The 25,986-nt window shown below is 43.3% G+C and overlaps 1 protein-coding gene across 1 annotated transcript in view; it reads right to left on the reverse strand.

The window, feature by feature from the left end:
* Positions 1-6,495: 6,495 nt before the first annotated feature.
* TBC1D22B (TBC1 domain family member 22B) overlaps positions 6,496-25,986 on the reverse strand; it is a 338,740-nt gene continuing 319,249 nt past the window's right edge. Inside the window, exons 12-13 of the mRNA XM_078644349.1 lie at positions 8,680-8,775; positions 6,496-8,338 (exon numbers count right to left, since the gene is read on the reverse strand). Coding sequence (XP_078500475.1) covers positions 8,210-8,338; positions 8,680-8,775 — 225 coding nt within the window. The 3' untranslated portion in view covers positions 6,496-8,209. The remainder of the gene's footprint in view (positions 8,339-8,679; positions 8,776-25,986) is intronic.

Raw genomic sequence — 25,986 nt, forward strand, 5'->3', positions numbered from 1 at the left:
CAACCCTCGGTGTTAATATACGGGCACGTACAGGGTCTTACAATTTAATTGGCATGCCTAATCATGCCTTTTAACATAGGCAAACTTTGATTTGTTCTATGTGTAGAACCTCGTGTCTTCAGGGGGTGATGGTTTTGCAGGATATAAATCAGGGTCATTATCCATTGGTGATCAATATTATAGTCATCTCATGGGTCTGTTGGTAGTGGACTATTGTCATCCTCATCCCCTATATCAAGCTGTGTGTGTGGAGAACCCTGACGTGTTATGTGCAAAGGGTCTGAGCCTGATAGTGGTAGTAGTGGTAGAAGAGATTGAGGATTATGGTAGATAGGACTTGTAGCGATGTCCTCTTGTTTTAGAGGAATTTTGTAGCAAGTGTCTCGGAGAAAATCTTTCTTTTGGAAGGTGTCACATCTTTAGCTAATATATGTCCAGTATCTGGATTAATGTACATTTTCTTCTGCTTAGGGTTCAGTTTCTACTTCATAAAGTCCAGGATAGGTTTCAGGGGCTTTCGAAGGGTATCTTTTGATTTTGGTTCCGAAGAGGTGTTTTCACGACTCGGTCCCGAGCCGGAAGGCTTTACTGTCTGCTTAGGTGCGGAGCCGGAGCGTTGGAAGCAGTGTCTTAGTGCCAATCATGGCCAGAAGGCAGTGGTGGCCCAAAGCCTTTTGTTTAATCGAGAGAGCTTGAGGGGCAAAGGGACTTTGTTACTCACAGCACCCTATTACGCTGGAACTTCTTCGGACTCTAACTTGATTTTCAGCTCTGAATCAGATTCTTGGATAGAGATGGCCTCCACCTCTTCTGCCGCCATCTCCCTGTCTTCGTGTTTGGTATCTTCCCCGAAGATATCAGGAGTGTGTTCAATGTTTTGTTGCTGCATGTCCCTTCGTCAAGCCCGACAATCCTGCAAAGTATTTTTCTAAATCGGAACGATGGGCATGCGTCACAATCTTCTTTCCTGTGCTCCTGTGAGAGGCACAAGTTGCAGACTTTATGCAGGTCGGTGCGCGGATACTTGGAGTGGCACCGAGGACAAAATTGAAACAGAGTCTGTTCCATCGGCAGAAGACTGGCTAATACAGAACGGAGTGGAAGTCAACCGACACTGCTAGGCCCGAAGGCCGCCAACAAAGTCTTCTTGACCAAAGATAGTTCGAAACGCGGAGAATATTGAAATGTGTACGAAACAATACCGACAGGAGTACAGTGGGTTGCTCATCGAGGGGATCCCGAAGGATGGTTTCAAAACGGAGCCCCGCAAACCACGTCCATTACCGGCGGCGGAAAGAAAAAATCTAGCAATGGAGTTGATGCGCATTATTACCGAAAGGAGGAGTCACCTTACCTTGTGACTAGAAAAGACTTCTTCAAAAAGAAACAACTTGAACACATCTATAATAGATAGCAGGAGTATGCAAAGCATGTGTATCTACAGCACAAATGCCTCGAACATAAAGTTTATAATCTTCTGGGAGATGAGGTCACATTTGTTTTGGGCCGTCTCTGTTAATTTTTGATACACATCTTGTGGCAGGTGCACAAAGATAGCAAAATAAAATTGCAGTGGACAGTTACTTCTTAGACAAGGCATTCTTTAGAGGTGAAGGATGGCTGCTGAAAAGGAACTTGTGGTACAAAAGGGGGTGGTGATGGACGGAGCATCTGAACCAATCAAACACTCACACCCAGTCAAAATATCTGGGTTTGATCCATCACCGTTCTTTAGCCCACTCTGCCACCCCAGTTCAGACATGGCTATATGCAAATCAGTCTGACCCTGTGCCTCATGGGAACAGTCCAGCCCGAACTGCCAAGCCATGCCTTCCCTGGACTGGAAACAAGCTTCAGAGGACCGGTTTCTGGCATTACAGCCGTCTTCAGCCCGGCTTGCTTGAATCCAGTGGCAAAGTGAGCAAGGGACTCACGTCTGAGCATACCCTGCCACACTTATGGCGGCCAAAGCGGTACAAAAGGGGGCTCACTTTGCCACTGAATTCAAGCAAGCCAGGCTGAAGACGGCTGGAATGCCAGAAACCGGTCCTCGGAAGCTTGTTTCCGGTCCAGGGAAGACATGGCTTGGCAGTTCGGGCTGGACTGTTCCCATGAGGCACAAGGTCAGACTGATTTGCATATAGCCATGTCTGAACTGGGGTGGCAGAGTGGGCTAAAGAACGGTGATGGATTAAACCCAGATCTTTTGACTGGGTGTGAGTGTTTGATTGATTCAGATGCTCCGTCCATCACCACCCCCTTTGTACCGCTTTTGGCCGCCGTAAGTGTGGCAGGGTATGCTCAGACGTGAGTCCCTTGCTCACTTTGCCATTGGATTCAAGCAAGCCAGGCTGAAGGCGGCTGGAATGCCAGAAACCGGTCCTCGGAAGATTGTTTCCGGTCCAGGGAAGACATGGCTTAGCAGATCGGGCTGGACTGTTCCCATGAGGCACAGGGTCAGACTGATTTGCATATAGCCATGTCTGAACTGGGGTGGCAGAGTGGGCTAAAGAACGGTGATGGATTAAACCTAGATCTTTTGACTGGGTGTGAGTGATTGATTCAGATGCTCCGTCCATCACCACCCCCTTTTGTACCGCTTTTGGACGCCATAAGTGTGGCAGGGTATGCTCAGACGTGAGTCCCTTGCTCACTTTGCCACTGGATTCAAGCAAGCCAGGCTGAAGACGGCTGGAATGCCAGAAACCGGTCCTCGGAAGCTTGTTTCCGGTGCAGGGAAGACATGGCTGGACTGTTCCCATGAGGCACAGGGTCAGACTGATTTTCATATAGCCATGTCTGAACTGGGGTGGCAGAGTGGGCTAAAGAACGGTCATGGATTAAACCCAGATCTTTTGACTGGGTGTGAGTGTTTGATTGATTCAGATGATCCGTCCATCACGACCCCCTTTGTACCGCTTTTGGCCGCCATAAGTGTGGCAGGGTATGCTCAGACGCGAGTCCCTTGCTCACTTTGCCATTGGATTCAAGCAAGCCAGGTTGAAGACGGCTGAAATGCCAGAAACCGGTCCTCGGAAGATTGTTTCCGGTCCAGGGAAGACATGGCTTAGCAGTTCGGGCTGGACTGTTCCCATGAGGCACAGGGTCAGACTGATTTGCATATAGCCATGTCTGAACTGGGGTGGCAGAGTGGGCTAAAGAACGGTGATGGATTAAACCCAGATCTTTTGACCGGGTGTGAGTGTTTGATTGATTCAGATGCTCCGTCCATCACCACCCCCTTTTGTACCGAAAAGGAACTTGTGGCACTTTACAAACTGCTTGAAAAGAAAGCTGTATGAAACAAAGAGAAAAATGAATTTTGAAAAACCAAAGGTATGTGAGATTGTTGCTCAGTGCAGAATCAGCAGGAAAAACATACTAACAAAGGATTACGGATTAAACGAACATGGCTGTAGCTGCTGTGAAGCATGTATGTCCTTAAGTCCTAATTAGAAAAGGTCTAATAGGCACCCTTCCCTTCTACCCCTTTTTGTCCTAAATAGGGTCACCTTAATGATCATATTACACTACTATAGTAGTGGTTTGCCCACCTATGTTCTATAAGCAGTCTGGCCATAATTAGGGTATTTACATTTCTTTCTGGGACTGAACAAGTAAAATATCAAATCCACCACATACGATTATGGTGATGAATGGCACTTGTGCTGATTTAGGCATCATCTGAAACCTTATCAAATACCTGAATCCACGTGTTTTGAATTGATCAACATAGGAGAAACGTGTAGAATGTACACTCCATCGTGCCTCATGTAAAACCTGATGAAGTTGTATCACATCCAAACTGAGAATGAGAATGTTGTAAGAGTAATCTAAAAGGCAGTTGGTGAACACCTGGGTACCTAAATGTGCTCTGCAGATAATATTCACTTAGCCCCAGCATCCATTTGCCATGTTTTGGCCAAAATCACAATATCAGCCATGTTTATGTCATTAGTATGAGGTGGGAATGTTGAGGTATGTTGACTAATCAAGGTTTATGCACTAAGTATATTTAAAAAGTCTCCGACAACCCAATGGTTGATATGAGAATGTAACTAAAATACTTAACGGTACTACAAGGTGAATTAAATCTGCTCCTAGTTCAAATGATTAAGAACATTATCTTTGTTCAAAAGGTCTGTCACTAAAGACCTTTGCGGATTCTCACAATTCATCCAATTTTTTCCAGAGATATTCAGGAATCTTCTAGAGATGAAAAATGTCCGACAAGGGCTTTACATGACAAAAAAATACACAAAACAACGCAAGTGCCTTCAAATTTCTAAAGCTAATATTTTTGCTATTACTGGGCCCTTATTGTTGGGTTGTTACTCAGTGTTTGTTTGAATAAATGTCAGGATATCTTAGTTTTTCTAATAAGATGCATCCATTTCCCATTCATCTAATAGCATATATAAATTACAAATCACCTTCGAATTCACAATGATTCTTTGTCAAAAGGCCAGATTTATTATAAAGCAATTAATCGCAGAACAAGTGTTCTTGTGACTTTCAAGTTCATAATCAACTCCTTCCATAAAGCTATTTAGGTTCATGGCGTATCAGACGAATTCAGTAGTTTTAATTGGCAAGGATAGCTCGCACTTTGGGTTAACTCTACACTGGGTTAGCAGCCACATATTCATTTATTTTCCAGTCATATTGGCTAAATGTGTTCAGTTTAAAGACTGTATTGGGAAATAAACCAGGGTATAGGCACTATCACGATTTTTGCGAATTGCTCATGTTAATTAGAAAGGCTCTCACCGACTGACATGCTTTGCATGCAATTTACTGAAGAGAGTTTGGACGAAGACAGATCAGTAGCTGATAACATGAACATCAAAATCTTATTACGGATAGGTGCCAAACTCAGCACTGTCAGAAAATGATTACATTAAAATGACATTTAGAATACAGAAGTACAGTAAATACACTTTAGGCCTGACCTCTCCTCTTTTTTTTCTCAATTTACCTCACCATTGTTCCAAGAACTGAATCTTCGTTTTACAGGTTAGAGTTAAAATCAGTAAACCAGTCAAGTGGGGAGACTTCGGCATTTATTCAGACCCTTCACATATTTGCCAAGGTGTGCACCTTTCATTTACACATAAAAACAAACATTTCTTAGGAAATAAAAATAACCTTTCTTCATTATAATGTGTTTCGCCAGTGACACGGATAAAAAAATAAAGAAAATTACAAAGGCACACAAAAACGGACATCCAACTGCCTGAGAAGCAAGTAAAGAAAGCACTGGAAATGTGTGAGAACTTTGGAGCTTTATCATCAATGGTGTAGCTTTGCACTGGGACCAAAATCATACACTGCCTTCCACCTCACTCAAAAGCCATCACTCCCTAGGCCACTGCTTTTCACAGTCCTTTCCAACTCGTCATCTCTGCTCCAAGTCCACTTGAGCCCTTGCTGTACATGGCTATTTTACTTGTGTCTGGAAGCTTCCTCCATTTCCCTGCTTTCCTTATTTTTCCTTAACGTGTTACACAGCAGGGTTTGGTCACAACGCATTCTTCTCCTTTGCTTTTGTCAAGCCCAGCTAATAAAGTCATGCTTCCGATGTCTTTTCCTTCTGGCTCTTGGTATTCACAACCATTTTGTATTGCCACATGTTTCCCTGGACTTTTTCTGAATGATTCGGAGTCCTTCCAAAGTGTTTTGTCCTTGCCACCTCTTCCCCAGGCTCTTTCCCCTTATCTTTGGTTATTTTATCCTGCGCCATCCGCCCCTTAATTCACCCTCTCCTTCTGGTATTAAGACATTTCTGAAGGCCATTTCCATTGTATTGCCATAGGACCCACAGGCCCATTTCATTTCCCCTGGATCTTTCAGATCCCATTTGTCAAACTTCTTGTTCCAAGAGGCCTTTTATCCTTTCTCTCCATTGGCCTTAGCCCCATTTTACTACTTCTTTTTTTTGTCTTCCAACCGCTCTCTCATCGTCCTTGATACCCGTAGTCCTTTCTCCTTAACTGTGGCCCTTTCTTCTTCTTGGTTCCTGATCAAGTTCTCCTCACTCTCCCAAGCTCTATGTAAAGGATTTTATTACCTTTGGTTCTGCTCATTGGGACCTGTCCCCGTTTAGACTCTGTTCTTTTTCTGTTTTGCAGGTTCTTGAAATTCTGTTTACCTAGGCCATGTTAGCCAATTTTATCTTCCTTGCTTTTGGTCCACTAAGCCCTTTCTCCTACGTCACACTTGGTCCTCTTCGTCTTTCTTTGCTATTGGTTTCCTAAGTTCTTCTTGTCTTTATAGCCCTACTCTGAGCTAATTCAGCTGGCATATGGTTGTCCTGATCCGTGTGCGCATTATCCTAGCTTTCTCAGCCTATACCCTTGCACCAGGTCTTCTTTTGTTTCCAAAGCTATCTTTTCCCTGCCTCTTAAATCGTAATTTCAGCTCTAAGCATTCCTTTTCACTGCTTTACCGGTCCTTTTTATATAATGGTTTAAAATGTTCAAAGCTGCCCGGTGAACAATGTTATCAGCAGACCAGATCCTGCAAATTGCTCACACTACAGGCATGCATGAAGTAAAAGCTAGCAAAGGTATTATTATGAAGACAAAATAAATAAATCCAGTTATTCGTACACATATGGAATTTCCAAGTATCAACAGTCAGTGATTTAGCGGAGGAACAGTCAAAAAAAATGTCCTACCAAAATCACCAGGAGTGTCACCAATGAATTAGCACTCAAATTTAAGACTAAAGGAGGAACTCAGATAGTCTGTTCATTTCAATCATAAACACAAACGTTAGCGCATTTCAATGTATAATAGGAGTTTAAAAAGAGTTTGAAATTCAAATAAGTGCTGACTGAATGCTCTAGTGTGGCTAAGTTCCTCATGAGTAGAAGCTGGTATCAATGGTATGCAGGACAAACCTAGTATAAATACAATACCTTCTCACACAGAAGACCCATATTGTACATCTTTACCCATATACACAAAGTTAACCCCACAATATATATATATCTATATATATATATATATATATACATACATAATGCCTCTGAGGAGGATGGCTACGGACAGGTACTCACTGTGGCTCAGTACATTACAGCTGACGGCAGTTGACACATTTAACTTGTAAGTGCATGTTAATCCATAGCAGAATCTGCAAGAGGTACAGTTTTTAGGCATTTCCGGCTGAAGACATTAGTGATCCACCTTCAGAGGGAAACCCAAACAGCATGGCATACACATATGCTTATGATAGAATGTGCACAACTGCATGGAGGAACAAGGAGATTTTCAAATTATGGCATATTACACCATGGCAAAATGCTTCAAATAAAAACTATGTCCACACGTGCACTGTGGCCACACAAGCACAACCCTTTTCTGAAGTTCCCTCCCACACTCATCCTTATACAAACCAAGCTCTATTCATCTAACCCCTTTTTGCACACAAGCGCAAAAGAACAAAGCATCCTGACATTCACCCTCCAGCATACGACTCGCCTACACCAGAAGCATGTGCACTGCCAACACCAAACATAACCAATCTCTGCACGTCACGCACAGCCATATACACCAAATCAGCATCTCTCTCGTGGTAATTTAAGCATAATTTGCATGAGTGTGAATAGGCAAGCTGGTATGCATTCAATGGATACCACATTACCCAGCCCCCACACCACCAACCCCATACCCTCCAAAGACTTTCCACAGACCCTCCAAAAACCATCTTCCATGTTACTGGATCAATCTGTGCGCAGTGTGTCAAGAGATGGGTGGAAGGGATGGTCGAGGCAGTAAAGAAGAAGGTAGGTGTGGGGTCCGAACCCTGAAAGACTTGGTCCTCTGTCACAGCAACATGGGACTGCTATACCGTGGTGTCATCTCAACTTATTACCTCTGCCAAGTTTACCCGAAAGCCAAGGTCCAACCACCTTGTGATTTGCAGTCGTAGATTTGTAGACTATTTGAACTTACAGCCCCTGCTCAGTCTGGCTGAATGACTGTGGTTTGTTTTTCTCTTTTTTTCTGTCCTACGTTAGAATAGCATGAAATACTGCAGGTCAGGTGGCCTGACCACCGATGCAGAATGTCAAGCAGGCACACAGTAACTTAAGACAGTTTGTGAGAAAATATACAGTACAATGGTTCCTTGCTGGACGTCTGAAGGGTTCAACAAATCAGACAGACCCAAAGGAGGAACACGCAGGCCAAACGTACATTGGCTCCTATCGTCGATAGTGGTTGGGTGCATCTGCAAACATGTACTTGAGTCTGTATGCCTCAGCCAGGAGAAGTCCAATCTCCTCATTTCCCCAATGTATTGTGGGAAGATTTTGTAACAGCATTAGAAGGCCCTGAAAATGGTAAAGAAGTATTATATTACAACACGTATGCAAGCTTTCACCCAATCAGTAACCTACAAAAATGACAAACCAGCATTTCGTGCTGACAAGGAGCTACAAGCCGGGACAAAAGGCATCAAATCACGAGCTCCTAACAGAATGATATCAAGAGTATAGCATTTGTATCAAAGAAATATTTTAACTCGTGAAGAACTGGGAGCTCTACAAAGCAGGTGTACAAACAGTTTTTGGGTGCTGTGGCAACGGTCACTGTTAGGCACATAAAAACATTAGAAGTATTAGTCGACAGGGAGGGCAGCGTCGTAATTACAAGGTACCAATAATTCATTCACCTGGAAGTCTTCCTCGTCCAAGATCGCCTTTCGCCACTTGATCAGGAATGCAGCACAAACATACAAATGAAAGTGTGAGAACCCCTCAGACTCCGCCTGAAACAAGAGACAGACATGTAAGAACCTAAACACCAGCTGAACATCAAAATCAACCCTTTCATGGGGGTACCAGATAAACGTAGTGTGACCGCTCCATGCCATCAAAGAGGCCCTTTGGCGGCTGCTCCCTTACACTCCAAGGAGCTCTACTTTGCTTCTCTTTGTTTAACTCATCTCAAAATGGCTGTCACACAAGTATGAGAACAAAAATCGGCGAGCCGACCACTCAATAGCCTTATTATAGAGTGGAAGGCCTCCGCACAACATTTGGGTGGATCAGCAGCCACTGTTCCCTTAACATCCAGAGCTCTGCTTTACTGTCCTTGGGCTCCCCTTGTTGAAAGCTGGTTAGCTCACTGGCATACAACACGAGACAGCCTTCCCAATTACTCTACAGTTCCTTGGGTGTCCAGTACAGGCTTCATTCAGCTAAGAGCAGGTGAAAATAAAGGGAAATTCCATGTGGCCACCCCACTGTTGGGCAAATAAGAATGGGGAGCTGAGGACCTAATCTTCCTAGAACATAAAGGCTCTTCTTTTGGGTCCTTTAAATACTTACTACCTAAATACATGACGAGTGCTTCTTACTTCCTTAATCTACCACCCTCACTAAAGAACACAAGCTCTTTCCCAACAGAGCTTCTCAATCTCACATCGTTGCTATCTTAATGCAAACCTTTATACTCTTACCTAAACATCTGAGCAGGACGCCTATAACAAATCCACCCAGGGCATCATACAGGACATGGACAACATTGGCTTTGCACAGCTCACAAAGGAAACAAAACTCTTACAAGTACATTCTTTGGATTTCCTATTCTTGTTGACTTCTGACCTTAAAATCTCAGATTATGAACAGCATTCCTGGACCTACCATACTAGCATCTGTTTCTTCATTAGGAATGAGCATCCTGCTTCAAACCAAGTCATCAGTCCTCTTGCTCACAGCCTCTATCGGCTAGAGACTGGAAGTTCTTCAATCCAGAGACCTTGATACATGCTCTCTAGAAACAAATTTCCCCTTTGTCAAAATCACAGAGCATTCTAGATAAATTGGTTTCCAATGTCAATGTGCTAATCGAATCTGTGACAGTCACAAACCTCAAACTTCAATTCACAACTGGTACCTGGCCACCTACTGTATGGGATACATGCCTGCCATTACAGAGGTGGCTGGACTAATGTCAACATTGGGTGCATCCATACCTACACCAAAGATGCAGAGCATTTCACCAATGAACTTCTGAGTCTGCAAACCATTAGCAATAACTAACCCTAATTTCTCAACATTTTACTAGCTTGGCCATTTTTCATTAATAAAATTAACAGATTGCCACAACAGTAAAACATCCACCTCACCCAACCATCGATTCAATCTCCAAAGCTCCACCACCATTCAGCATGTTACATACTGAAGTTAGTCACAAGCCGATATATGCAATGCTACAGTAGCGAGACTGGATATACAAACTTAGCTTCCACAACTAACAACCTCATGAATGTCTCACACTTCACAGACAGTACTCAACCTACTCGCATCACCTATTTCTAAAATACAAAAGTTGACCTCATGGTCAGGTTAAACTAAAGACTTTCTTAGGACTCTCATACCTCTAAAATGTATGCTTAAGTCACAACTCTTCAGCTAAGTTTTAAGTGACTTGTTCCCAGGGCTGAACTAATTACACCATCCTAAATATCTGACGAGAGATTTTGTTTACTGCAAGACAAAGAAGTTACTTACCTTCGACAAAGGTGGTTGATACTCTGTTTAACCTTTAAAATATCTCCAAGCGTCAGATGAGTCCTGAAGATTATTCAGCAGAGCTCCATCATGTCAGTAGGTGGCGTCTTCAAGCTCTGTTTTGACGCTGCTGCGGAAGTGACAGCTGGAGTCACACAGAGGCATACTGATGTCCGTTTCCTTCTGGACATAGTCTGTGCCTTCTAACGTTGGACCTAAATACTAATTATTCAAGCCAGTGTTCAGATCTTTAATTTGAAACCTTTTTAGATGGAAGAGTCCATTCAATGGAACGTGGAAGCAGGAGAGCAGTGAGGAATCCCCGTGAGAGAAATCAACAGACAGAAAGAACATTGCTGGAAGTAAAAACCCTGTTCGTTTGATGGATACTTTTAACCACAGATTCCTCACCTTTAAAATAGATACCAAAGCAGTACCTTCCCCGGTGTTGGTTCTGTGGAATAACTCAGACCAAAAAGTCCTGCAGGAACGAACGGCCACAATACCCTTTCTGTTGGACTAGACTGTTAAGGCAGTAGGGCTTTGGGAACATGTGGACTGATTCGCGCTTTGTAGCCTGATAAATATCCAGGATAGGCACTCTGAATGTAAAGGCCGTGAATTGTGAAGTGGGGTCAAAGAACAACGGAAGGCTAATGGACTGCTAGGCATGAAAGGGAATAACTTTCAGCAGAAAGCCTGCTCTAGTCAGTCATCAGAACCAGTTTGACCAGAAATATGTTGATGTAGGGTGGCAAAAATGACAGAGATTGACGATCGCTCATGCGGTGAGCTGAAGTGATCGTGATGATAGAAACGGTCTTCAAATTCAGGAGACATGGAGAACTGTGCAACAGCTCAAAAGAGGCTCACGTAAGGAAACCAAGGACTAAGTTAAGGTCTCACTTTGGCGTCATTCAAGGTTTAGAAGGCAACATGTGGACCAAACCTTTGCGAAAACTCATCACAACAGGTGATTTGAAAAGGGATGCCTGTTCTAGTAAATGCAAAAAAGGTTGTAAGGGCCGACAGGTAATCCTTAACAGTGCTGTAATCTGCAGTAGGTCAGTGTTACAGGTGCCACAACAAGTCAGAAACTTGTTGTAACTTCCAGCATAAACAGATTTTGCAGAAGGACACCCATCAGCAAGAATGACATACACAACTTTAGGAGGTAAGTTAACCAAAGTCAACTGCCAATGCACTACACTGGATGTGAAGATTGCAAAGGCATGGGTGTAAAATCCAGCCCTGCTACTGACATAAGATCCTTCTGAAAAAGCAGACTGATCGGAGGACAGATGCCCATGCCCAGATGTTTTGGGTACCAATCTCTCCCAAGACTCAATCCAGAGCCAATAGGATGTCTTGGGACAGGGCCGTCATGAATCAATTGAGAGCTCAGCATGTAATAGAGGGACACACCAATAACCTAAACATACGGTGCGGCAAGGACAAACCTTGGCCGCCAGAAGCACTTATGCAGTACATAGCAGACACCGCCTATAAGGAAGGCAAAAGTTTGGTGTGAAAACCCATAAACAGCACCTCGAAATCAGCATTATTCCAGCTCAGCGCACAAGTTTTGAAATTCGTGACATTGCTAGTGTCCATTCCCAAAGACATACTTCTCGGAAGATGACTACGCTTGTATATCCCACAAGGAGGAGGTTGGAATGCATTAACAGTGTACGTACAGAATGTGGAAGAGTGTTTGATCAATTCAAGACATTTCCCGTGCCTGTTTACTAAACAGTGTATTTAAACTGTTGAGTTTTGGAACTATTAACAAGGCAACCCTCCCCTTTTGGGATATCATTCATTGAACCGTAAAAGAAACTCTAAATCACAATTACATGCTTATTATAAGTATTTTTTTTTTACTTTGAGGACACCGTCTAGTATTGTGTGCAATGTATATATTCTTTTTTGTAATTAAGTTTTGTTTTTTTCCAGTTCTGTATGTTATATTTTATCATAAATTTATGTTTCAATGTTCTTGAACTGCTTTTATGCTAAATAATCGATTGAAAATTATAAAACAAATATACATAGTTTGCACATTGTTTTAAATCTATGAGAAGATGAATTCATGAATAATTTATGGCAAGTAGAGGCCACCCATGTTTTCATGTTCAATGTACTCCCCGAGTCTAAACAGAATCAAACCAAGTAACATGTAAGAAGGGACAGAATGGAAAGGCATGGCATGGCGTAGCCCCGCTGGACTATATTCAGGACCCACCTGTCAGATGCTATGACTTGCCACTGGTGGAGAACATAAAAGATCCTGCCTCCCACAGGGTGGTTGCGTGAAGCTAGGAGAAAACCAAAGTGGCTTGTAGGTTGCTGTAAGAAGGTGGTGATAACTGGGAGGCTCGCTGTCCCTGCAGTTTTGGGATGAGCCTCAACATTGATTCAAAACTCGAAGAAGCTACTGAAATCCGCATTCTGGGTATATATTGATCATAGTTTGTTAAATGAAAAAACAGGTGGAACATTGATAAGTAACACATTTAAAGATTGTGCTTACTTTGAGCAGTTTTTGGATGAGGTCCAACCATCCCTGGCTAAAACATTATATATGAAACTTAGGTATGGAACCCTGAAAACAAATAAGACCGTAGCTAGATGGACAAGTACCCAAACTGTAAAGACTGGTGACCTATGTATCATGTTGCCCATGTAACACAATAGAAGACGAGTCGCATATCCTTTTGTTTTGTCCAGCCTATGAGGCAATTAGGAAAAGATGGATTAAACCGCTCTGTTTAAATTTGGGAGTACGCTCATATAAAGAAGCGGAAAGAATTTTAATGACCGACACCAGACAGGTGATAGTTTTCAGTGTCAGTAGATTTCTGCTAGCTATAAGTTTTATACGTGACAAAGTGGGTCTGAAGCTCTAAATGGAATTATGATGCAATTTTAAAGTAATTGACTATAAAATGTTGCTGCCACTTGGACAGATCAATTGTGCATATATATTCATAGTTTTTAAAGCATTATCCATAATAAGAAATGATGACGAGCTGACTGAAGTAATGATATCCATGTGTTTTTTATATCTTTTTATATTTTGATGCCTTTTTATTCTATTTAAATCAAGTTTTTAGCGTAATGATTTCCTAACCGTACCTCTGTTACCTGTAAAACCACTAATTCCCTCATATGAACCTTGTATTGTGAATCTTATGTTTTATGTATATTTTATGGCTCTATTGTGCCGAAATTAAGATTATAAATGAAATGAAATGAATGGCATGGCGTAGCCCCGCTGGACTATATTCAGGACCCACCTGTCAGATGCTATGGCTTGCCACTGGTGGAGAACATAAAAGATCCTGCCTCCCACAGGGTGGTTGCGTGAAGCTAGGAGAAAATCAAAGTGGCTTGTAGGTTGCTGTCAGAAGGTGGTGATAACTGGGAGGCTCGCTGTCCCTGCAATGTTCTCCGCTAGATTCCCTATGCCAATACGACTGGAGTACCTGTTGCTAGGGCAGTGGGCCTTGGTGTTGCCTATATGCCAAGCCCCTGGCAAATCCTTGAAAGTGGTAAAATTGTTGTGGATATTGCCTTGCAGGAGTGAAAAAACTGATGGAGGATGCAGTGGTTCTGTTTGATGCGCTCAAGGGCAGAGATTGCCTTCTCCCTAAAGAGTTGAGACCCGTCGAAAGGCATATCCATGAGTGATGCATAAATGTCACTGAGCAGCCTGTGAAAATCGTCCATGCGTGGCACCAGAGCACAATGCTAGTACAGACCACTCTGCCTAAGCAGTCAGTTGTGTATAGTCTGACCGGACGACGTGCTGGCCATCTTAAACGGTTGGTGTCAAATTAGTGTGAAACTGTGTTTAACCAGGCTAGTGGAGGCCTGTATTGCCAGGTTCATAGGACTAGGGTGCTGCATTAGGAAGACAGGGTCGCCCAGAGCAGGTTTGTAACGACGTGCTACCTGTCTATTTACATGTGGGTAGGGTTTGGCCCGAGAGTCCATGAAGGTGTTGGTCAGGGCCTCATTGAATGGTAGTATGGGTTAAGATGAAGATTGTCCAGGTTGCAACACTTCAGTGAGAACGTTGGTTTTTACTTCAACAGAAGGTAACTTCAAATCTAAGTTTTCTGCCATCCGTCTAACGACCATGGCGAACTAAGCACTCTTCTTTTGAAGGGTCGGGGTGGAAATCAGCCCTGTGTTCAGAGGAAGTGTCCTGCCCATTGGCTGCTTGTAGGTCCATATAAAAATTGTTTTATTGGGGAGACAATTTGTCCCCCTCATTAGCAAAAGCTAGTTGGCTTTGGTCAGAATCCATTACAAAAACCTGTAGGAGCCCAGGGATTTGGCTCCTAGGAAAGGTGCCCTTTTGTGTTAGCCTGAACGAGCAAGAATCAGTTGCACTGGGACTGTTTCATAATGCAACCTTAGTTGAGGTAGAGACGGTTCAGAGTCAGATAGGTTAAAAGGACTGATGTAGTCCTCCAGCATCAATTTGGCAGCAACCGGCGTGGATCGTGGTGCAACAGCTCAGAACCTGCAGAAGGACTCAGGAAGCACAGATGGCACCAAGGATGTAAATGCCAGCCGTAACTCCACTTGAGCCAAGATGCAAAGTATGGCCTCCTTAAACACCTCAATTTTTTGTGGGGTCGGCGACGCAAAAGAGAATTTGGTGTGCATCGCAATCAGCTGAAAAAATCGGCACCTCAGTAGAGAACCAGCAGCGAAACCGCAGGGCACCTTCATATCCTCTCAACTTCTCAGACAGAGTGTGCCTAGGCTGGAATGAGGCCCACGTGAACTTCTTGTTTTCTTAGGTTTTTGACTTACCCAAAGATTTGGACTGTGGTGACAACTTGTAGTGAAGCAACCCCAAGAGTGGGAAGGGGTCTATGTGTCCTTGACTTTGAGTGTGCGCAGCTCTTAAGCAACTTTCTGTGATGCTTGGCGATGTACAGCATGGCTTTGTGTTCCCAGATTGCCTTCGGGTGCCTCAGTGAATGATTCAGAGTCATGGCCTGACCCAGACACCAGAGACCTTGTGGCGATGTATCACAGACATTTGTTTCTGACAGTCCCTACAAGGCCATAACCTTGTAATTTTAAGAGAGGACATGCTCTCCTGTATTGTATTGCAACATTTAATATATTACTCACCTTCTCCTATGCGAGGCACTGAAGACTTGCACCGTTGACAAAAATCTGAAGAGAAAAAGATTTGTCACCGGATGAGTAAAAGAAGCTGGCTTCAGATGTCGTGGAAAGAAAGAAATTTATATCAACGCACTTGGGTGGCACTTATATGCAGCTCCAGCTATCACACTTCATGAGTGGAACAGAGTTGGTGAAGAGCCGTGCGACACCACCTACTGGTGCGCAGGGGGTAGGCTGAAAAATCTTCCCAATCAAATCTGGTGCCTGGGGATATTCTGAAGATGAGGACGCTGCGGTTAGTAGAATCCATCAAAAATAAAGGGCAAGCATGTAGACTTACACAATTCCACCCATGCAGCATTCAACAACACCTTAAGTAGCTGGTATTTGTCGTAGTGCGGGGTAACATGGTTCACTTACTTACTGCTATAATAAAAGTATTAAATTGTGCTGTGTAGAATGTAAAATTTCAATACAATAAAATGATGAACAAATAGCCTTGCACACTGTTGACTTTATACTATGGCACAAGGGATTTAACACAGTTAAAACTCCTAAACAAAGTAAAACATTACAAAAAGGAAATGAGAAGTTATTTTCCTCTTGTTACATATTTACATTTCTCAATAGCACTGCAAATGTTATTTTCACAACATGGGTTGCATGTAAAGTATTCTTTTTCTTTTTAAATTTCCCTTGTTTGCAAACTCCAATATCTGCAGTGATTTTGTTTCAGTATCGCAAAGGAAGTGGACGATGCTCTAGTTGAGATGTTGAAGTCTAAGTACAAAGTGGGAATGAGTCAGAGTTGCTAGCATCAGACTGGTATTGACTACAGTAAACATTTTCGAAGACATGTTGCTCTGGATCAGTATGTTGAAAGAAATGGCAAACATGGAATCCGTGAAGGCCTGCACATCAGCTTCAGAGCACCTTATTGGCATTTCATAGGGGATTGCTTCAGAGGAAGAGGAAGTCTTTTGTGCTTTTTCTTTTTTCAATGATGGGACAGCAACTCCCTGTGCTACTTTTTGTGCTCCTTTGCCTATGAGACAACTAACTCAGGAAGAGAGAGCATGTCCTTCTCAAGGATGGAAGTCCGGACCAGCTCTTGAATTAAGTCACCTTGAAGTTAGCTTCATGAAAGGGCCGAGAGTGCATTTAATGTTGTCCCCCCTAATATACCTCTGTAAAAAAATTGTTGTTCAGAGACTTTCATTTTTGATTTGTGGTTTTGCACCATTAGAGAAGTACTTTAGCTTGGGTAGACATTGCTAATTCGGGCCAAATTTTTCTGGATGATATTTTTAAAAATGGTGGATGTGTTGCAAAGATGATGTAAAATTTCAGGAACCATGAGACCTATATACTTCATTTGGTTGTCAAAACATAGGTTTTGGGGGTCAAGTTGTCTGATAGAGACAGAAAATAACTCAAAACAACCCTTCTGCCATTTTCCAAAATAGCGGCTATAATAGAAGAAGAGACATATAGAAATTAAACAAATAATGGGTTGTAATCCTTTTATGTATACACCAAACAATGTTTATGATCTAAATATGACAAACAAAATCGTCTATCACTCCCCTTTTAGACACATTTTCACATTTCACTTTATTTGTTTCGGCAATTGCTTGTGGTAAATTTGCAGAATGTTGAACATTTGAGAAGAGCAATTTTTCTTAGAGCTGTGTATACTGTACCGCAGTTTATGACTGAAGATAGTATTACTTTAAAAAAAAAAACACTTTCAGTGGAACAGTATTCTAGGAGATCAGAGTAGGAATTCTGGTAGAATGGGACGTGTTGATTGCTTGTGATTTTGCACATGTTGGCAAGGCAGATGGGTTATAGGTTTGCAGCTTCATTTGTTTATGCCTACAGCTGACACAGCTGGTTTTCTAGTAGCAACTTCATTGGTTCAGTCTTGAAAAAGGACCATGGCAGTATCATGTGCTGATTGTTCCAGACAAAGAAGAACTGCCTTCAAAATCAAAATGATCAAGAGCAGCAATTGTAAATCCTTTCCTGGTAAAGTAACTTTGAAGTGGTGTCCTGTCGGATTCACAAGATTGTACAGCATGAGCTGCTAACAAGTTCTGGCTATTTACTATTATAACTTGTTTATACAGCAATCCTATTCACTGAAGTCATTAGCTCTCTACTTTTGCACTTGTCATAGATTGCATGGGCAGTCATCTTGTGTAGCGGAGTTTTTTTTTTATAGCCGAGATGTTATTCATAAACATGATTTGGAAAATACAGTAGATTTGCACAGCATAAGGCTTTCGGTTCATGGGATTGTCTTCCACTTCTTCACGTATATCTTCAAAGCCATCATCAATGCTGTCCATTTCTTTTCCGAACTCAAGAACTTTAGATGGTAACAGTTTTGCTTTGCTGATACTAAACAATAATGGAAAAATTTTTAAGACTACATCAGGCATTCTCATTGGCTCCCATCATTTGCGAAGCTCTGGGGCATCACAAAATTTGCCATTAAGTCCAAAATCTAAATACTTCAGGAAGTTTCTTAAAATGATTCCAGCTGATTTTACTGCATCCTGTGATCTTATTTTGGTAACAAGAACTTCAAAAGTCAAATCAGCTGAGAACACCATAAGTGGCTCATTCTATGTTAGACTGACAAAAACGAATTCTATCATTATATATTCTCACCAGAAAAATCTTAAATTCATTATTATGGATCAATACAGTTTCATCAACGTTAACCATTATTTCTCTGATCTCACGGAGTGTAAACCCATAGCAAGCACTCAAGAGTGGCTTTAAAAGTTAATTTGCTTTTTCAAAGAGTGCAAACTTGACTGAAGGCTGGAGGTTATTTTGCTGCTGACAGCTCATTGTACATTCATATTTTGAAATGTATGCATGCATGCAGTCCTTGTTCTGGCCAAACCACGGATAACACATTGAAGATACTCTGTTTTCTGATCGTTGTTGGAGGTGGACGAGGAGTAGTCATCGATCTTCTAAGTGGATGGGCATTGGGATTGGTTGTCGTCGGTTTCTCAGAAGACTCGGATTTGTGTTGTGATTCACTTGTTTCTGCTATTTTGTGACAATTTTCTTCCAGGCATTTTTCCATTGTATATGACGTGTAGCACTTGTTAAAATGATAACATATTTGATCCTCTTCACCCATCAGTTTCAATTTTTTGTGAACTTCATCATGCCTTATTTCTGCAGCATCTCAAACTCTCTTCTGTTCAGCCACAGTTAATGTTAGCTTTTCATTCGGATTAATTTGGCATTTGACACATTTTTCTTTCTTTAAGGAGTCTTCAGATTTTGTAATTAGCAACACTCTGTCAGGAGGTAAAGATCCTCTGCTACCACCTGCTTCTCTCATGTTTACAAATTTGAATCAACAGAAAACCTGAAACAAAAACAATATTAAAATAAATTACCAATATGATGGCTAAAACACATCATTATGGAGACACCATTTTGGAAAATGGCAGTAGGGGTGCTCTGAGAAGTTATTTTCGCTCTATGTTTTGACACCAAAATGAAGTATATAGGTTTCATGGTTCTGAAAAATTACATCATCACCAGCCATTTTTAATTGGTCATCCAAATAAATTCTGCGTGGATTACCAATATCTACCAAAGTTAAACTACATCTCTAATGATACAAAAACACAAATAAAAAATGAAAATCTCTAAACAGCAATTATTTTATGGAGGTATACCAAGGAGCGAGGACTAATTATCGTGCAGAGGCCACACGACATAGAGTTGCGTGAGGACCTAGGGCACTTCTTATGAGGGTGGCCATAACAAGAAGTCAGCAAGTGGCGCATTGGTTTAAGCCAGAAGACTTGGGCAACTCAAATATGAAATTGGGTGAGAAAAAAAAAATTGTTAGCCGTAAAGCAAAATATGCGTATTAATCACCATATCCCAAAGGGTGTGAGTGTATTGACCAAGGAGACAAACCGCATTCAAGGAGCGAAGAGCTATGGTGTCTGATGAAAAATACCATCATCATCATGGAATGTATATGTTTTAATTCTCTGTCCGGTAGAGTAGTAGGAAACGCGTTTGGATTAACTTTGCTCACAGAGCATACTCTCGACGTCATCTTGTCCTGTGGACGAGGCAGACGATTGATCTCCCTTCTCTACTCGGCCATGCGCCGAGATTCAACCCCCCCGACGGCGCCGGCTTGGGCGGCCTGGGAGGCGGACTTAGGGGTGTTGCTGGAACCGGACCAGCGGAAGCGAATAGGGCTCTTAACTCACAAGGTCTCCTGCAACGCGCGTTTTAAACTTATACACTTTAACTTTCTCCACCGAACCTACATGACCCCCGTTTGCTTGCATCGTATCTCAGCCGATAGACGTCACACTTGCCCACGATGTGGAGCGCAGAGAGCGGGCTTTCTGCACTTAGCATGGGTCTGTCCTCCAGTTCAGGACTTTTGGAGGAAAGTGGTGCCCCACATTGCCCAGGCCACGTATATCAAGCTTCCTTTAGACCCACTCAATTGTCTCCTGGCGCGGATACCCAGGCCCAGGAAGAAAAAGCTGTCCTATAAGTTCTTGCAACTTCTATTGGTCCTAGCGAGGAGACGAGTGGCCATCACGTGGATGGGCCAGAGGGCACCCGACCTTTCCCTTTGGTTGAGAGATGCGAAAGAATGGGCTCTAGCTGAGGAGACGCACATGCAGCGTACTCGCAGAGATGAGAAATTGCAAGAGGATCTGCTTGCCTGGAGGGTGCTGTGCATGGAGGGGCTAACGGAGGATGAATCAGATGCCACCAGCGCTGAACTGTTTACTCCCACTGATCCGGAGACCGACTGTGCTGGGGAGGGTTCAGAGTTAGGAGGTCTCGATCAGGTGTAGGAGCCCATTATACCCACGCCGAGTTTCCTTAAAATGTCTGCTTGTACAAGGCAGGGATCCCCATAGGTCCAGCTGCTTCACAAGATCCATGCCGTAGCTTGCCCCCACGCTAGTGACTTACCTCCTTAGAATTTGTACTACTGATGCCTTTGTGGTTTTTTGGGGGGGTTTTTGATTATTGTTGTAATGTTATATGCAATCAGAATTTAGAGCGTAAAAATCAGCGAATGTATTGATGGTTTGGTATCCTTAGCGCACAAATGCGCCTCCTTTATCCTCATTACATGCTTTGTTCCTAGGCCGCCCAGCCTCCGGGATGTGGGCCGTATTTGGCTGTGTATTGTATTAGAGACGGCATGTTGTTATTCCTCTCACGAATATGCTCTGGGTGTCATTGTAAGATGTGCATACTCTATATTTTCGCAATAAAAATATATTTTCACAAAAAAAAAAAAAACTTTGCTCACAGAAGTCTGACTGATGAGGCTTTCTGGAGTAGGATGTGGTGTCAGGTATGCTTAATCGCTTCTTGCAGTTCATCTGTGTTTTCAAGCAGTACTTCCAAAGTCATGCTTAGACCAGGCCACCATTGCGGACTCAGTCAGGGGTTCGTAATGGACAGCAATGATTTTAAAGTCAAAGGCCCTGGTGCAAAGTTTTAGTTGGGAGATTAGCTTTTAGCATCCACTTTAGGAAGACGCAAATCAAATGCATCTGCAGCTTTTCAGACCAGCATGATAAGCAACCTATTCTGAAGGGAGCCCTAAGGGTGAATTCAGTTCACTCTCTGGTGCAGTATCCAATCCTCTGTTTTTTAAAGAAAAAGATGTGAGCCAGAATCAATAAAATAAGAGAGCAAGTGATCTTCCTTCTCAACATTGTCTTCATTACAGAGAACATGATCAACGCCCTGTTGATCATGTTCAAGCTGAAAAGAGCTGAAATATTGCCGCAGGGGCAAGGGGACTGGAGGGTCTTGCATAACCCAAGGTTGGGCTTTGTTGGAGGTGTCATGCAACCAAGGGTAGCCCTTCTTTCGGAGGTGGCAATGTATGCAAAATACATTGAAGTTAATTTGCCACAAGAAGAGCATTCAGCACTAAAGAAGAGCCACTGCATAGTGCAGGCCGACTGCATCTGGGGTCAGTTGGTGCTAGAGTGGGTGCGCCAGCTGAAGCCCAATTAGAGGTCTGATGGATCCATGGGGCCCGAAGCCAAGCTATAGGGAACTGACTCACATTAAATTGCTTCAGCATGGCTTCCTTGAAGGCAGCAATTTGTTGCAAAGCAGATGATAGCCCGGGGAACTCTGGGTGCATCGGTATTGATTTCAGTCAGAGTTCAAAGGTGTCATCTGGTTCAGACTTCTGGAAAGGGAGCATATGCCTGTGGAAGAGCTTCCTACACTTCGAGGCGTGGCCTGACCATAAGCACGGAGGGCCCCCGCAGCCCTCACCCTTTTACAAGGCATGAAAATTGACTGTCTGGCTATGGAAAGCAAATCCAAACACTCATCAAGTTTTGGGCCAGGCACTGTAATGCACTAAATACGTAGGTGCCTCGCAGCCTGAGCCACACTTTGCCGGGCTGAAGATTTTATAGCCTTGAGGGTGTGACCTCCTCAGCCCAGCACAGCCCAGTGAGGCCCACAAACTCAAGATGTAGGGGCACATCACCAACAGACTTGGACGTGGGTGCATCAATTTTAAGTCCTGAAGGGCCCAGGGCAGACTGTTAATTATTGATGCCCCATCACAGCTGAGAGGGGGTCAGCAAATCTCACTTACCCCATCCCTCTCTGTGATGAGTGAGTCCTCTCAATGGCTGACCCATGAGAAGGTCAGTCAGTGAGAGGAGGTGGCAAGATCTTCTGGTTTTCCTGGCCTGAAGCATCCAGCTCCTTCTGGTGCCTTCTACTTCTCTTCCCACTGAACCTGCCATCACCACTGTGGCCCGGTAAGCATTTTTAAAAATTTTATTTAAACATTTTGGGGCTTGTGTGCATGTATGAATGTATGTGTATTTGAACGTGCGGCTGTGAATGGGTGTTTGCTTCTGATTGCACTTATGAATGGTGGGTGTATGTGTGTACTTTGGAATTAAAGTGTGTGAACGAGTGTGCATAAGTGAGTTTATGTGTGTGCACGTGTTGCCACCCCACTGCTCAGCCACATTACGGACTCACCCCTGTACACTTGTGTTTTTTATTCCATTTTTCCCTCAAGTTCGATTTGCCCTCACCTGCCTGAAGATGGTTAACAACTGTGTTTAGTGTGCCTGGCAACAGATTGCCCTGCCCTTTTTTTAATAGCCTTTGAATGCATCAGGGAGCATATGTTGTAGATGCGCAACAGCTTAAAACCTATTGTTTTCAAGAAACAACATCACTGCATGCTGGTAAAAAGTGAGGTACAAACGTCTGTAAAAAAAAAAATGTAAACCCTAAATTTTTAGGTGCAGGGCTCTGAATCAACGGGCACAAGAAAAGAAGGAAATGACATCCGTGCTCAGGGGTGACACCTATATTTGGCACCTGCCATCATGTGCAGGACATATTGCGAAAAAACTCTTGATTTAATATGGTACATGAGAAGAATCATTAGGGGGAAGCTTTGGTTAGAAGTATCCATCAGAGTAATAGCTTGTGATTGGGGCCCAAGTTTACCCATTTTGGAAACAAACTGACCAAAATATACCAAAAACGTTGATAGTTTACCCACCATTTTAACAAGACTACCTCAAAACAATGTTTCTGATGAATACTTCTACCTGCGAATTCATAACTTTAAGAATCTCTTCTGGATTGAGAGAAGTTTGCAGTCTCTTTGTGGTGCTGACTGGAGGTGCCATGGCTCCAACTCAACTCTGACCCTTCCCAGTTTTAATGCCATAGAGCAATATAAGGACCACTCTGCATTTTGACATTAATTCAATTTTTTTCCTGCACCCTTTGACAAGAAATGAATGCGATCTTCTGTGAAGTTATCTTATTTCTAAAGATTTTGTGACGCTGTAGAATTTGCTTCTGTCTTGGGTTGCTTCTCTTCCGGTTCAGAGAGCACCTGGTTTGGCAGTTCAGACAGGTGAGGTCCTACTGGAGCAGGACGAAGACTCATATGAATATGGCTAGATCTCATCTGAGGTAGCCTGGTGGCCAAAAAAAGATGAACTGAATGCTACCACAAGCGACTGAAAAAGGTTAGACTTTTTGCAAGCATTCACCCATCACCTTTTATAGGTTTTACTTGGGACTGTTCCAACCCATTTGGGAGTTTCGCAGTTCCTGGACCTTAACCCTACTGAGAAGCTATCCCTGGCCCTTTGTGGTTCAGGACTTGTCCTCTGTAGACTCCAGTGGATGGACAGTGTAGGCTCCGATGTACCGTGTAGGACAGAAAGGGAACCGTCAGTCCTTGTCTTGTTCTGGATCCAGTTACTGAGGTATTCTTAAGGATTCATCCTCTTTTGGAGTCACTCTCCCTTGGGCCTTTTATGCAGATACGGTTGAGAGGTGTCCCTCTTATTCAATGTTGTTCTTGACACTGAGGCAAGTCTCCAACAAAAATAGATCCAGACGTGATCCTCTGCGTTGGCTCTTGCCATGTTGGCCAGGTGCCCAGTGCTGCTTAACCCACTCCAGGCTTTACCAGCACCTTTGTCTGGCCCCACTATGGTGGCGTTCACCCAGGCTTTGTGAACTCTGCTTTGGATACCCCCACCACTCCAACTGTCACAGGTGAACCACCATACCCTAAGGAGGTTCCAAGCCCGGTACATAACCCCACTTTAGGCGGTGTCTATGTCTACCCCCACGTCGGTTGACTCCAGACCAAACGATGTGTCCCACCCTGCCGCCGAAGGCCTGGTCAAATATCTTACTGTCAGTACCAATACTGGTGTGAACACAGGACCCACACCAGGTTTTCATGGTGTCAGATGATCCAACCAACAGAACAATTTTAGCAGCTCCTGGCATTGTGCCTCCTCACAGTCTTGGCCTCAGAGCCCAATGCACTCAGCTTGCTCTTGTTTGAGCCTCTGCTGAGTCAATATGCTATCGAAAAAGATGTATGATGCTGTGGTTGACATCCAGGAGGAATTTTTATTGTGCCTTTATTAATTCTATAGATGTGAGAGTGAGCTTGTTTATGAAAGGGTGCCAGGTCGCCTTTGGAGGACATTTCCTCTTTTCCGGAGCCTGTGCAAAGCTGTGGGGGTCTTAGATTTTCCTTTCCCCATGACCAAAATTAATTTGCCGATAGAAACCCTCCAGTCTGGTCCTTCCTCCGCTTAATGAGGTGCTTATTGAACCCATTAAGAGCATATGAGCTAGACCCAATTTATATTTAGATGCTGCAGTCTTTGCAGAGGTGGAGCTGATCAGGTCTTGAGAGGCACGGACCGAGGGCATGCTCCTTCCCTGTGAAGGTAGATAGTTTTCCTGAGAGCGAATTATGGAGGTTTTCTAAACAGGATGATGGTGGTTTGAAAGCTAGGCCATGTGGGAGATGCACTTATGTTCAATGAGTGCAAAACCTTCATGCATTCCCTAATTATGTAGGGGAGAGTCAAATTTTGAGAAGTCCCTCAAACAGTTCTCCTTTGTACTAGTCTGCTCCATGTGCCAACTGTGTTCATTACGCTTTGGAACCATGTTCTAGTACTGGTGCAAGTTCGGGCAGCGGATCGAGCCTACTTCGAATAATACACAGAGCTGTGGTTCAGACTATTTTCTGATGGTCACCCGTCTAGGGCAAGTTCTTATGAAATGCCTGATGAAATTTTCACTCTGGGGCTTGAGTCCCTGACTTGAAGTTCTTTGCTGAGGTCTATGACTGATTTATCACTTCTAATTCTGACTTATGTTTGTTCCTTCTACTGCATTTTTTGTCCTGCTGTGGCGAGAGGGTGCACAGTGACAGTGCTGGTTTGGTCTTTCGCATTCTACATGCCTGCTCTAGCTTCTTTCCCCACCACCTTGACAAATCTGGTCACTAGGGCCATTCTGTGGCCTTCTTGGTTCTCCTTTGCATGGGGGTGGCCTGCTGGAGTTGAGGATCACTGCTGCCAATTGTGGCGACATTAGGTATGGCATTGTAGAGCCTTGCTATCGAACCTCAGAGTGCAGCTGATGCAGTCTTGGATTAAGGTCACTCTGCCCTCCAACCTCCAAGTTGATGCCTTCAGACCTGGAAGCCAGAGACCACTAATTATTCTGCTTCACTGTCTGGTATTTGCCTCCTCTTGTGGAGATGTAGAGGTCTTAAGAATTCGATCTGTTCCGTTCCAGTTCTGAGTCTGGAGGTGGTGTCTGATGGAGCAAGATTCTCATATTGGCTACATTCCTTTTCTGTATGATGTTGTCCTTTGCTTTGGGACAGGAATCAACTTTAGACTACATTTTCTGCCTGGGCGTCATGGTGTGTGAGGGGATAG

This window comes from Lissotriton helveticus, chromosome 5_1, assembly GCF_964261635.1.
Source record: "Lissotriton helveticus chromosome 5_1, aLisHel1.1, whole genome shotgun sequence".
In the NCBI taxonomy this organism is placed as follows: Eukaryota; Metazoa; Chordata; class Amphibia; order Caudata; family Salamandridae; genus Lissotriton; species Lissotriton helveticus.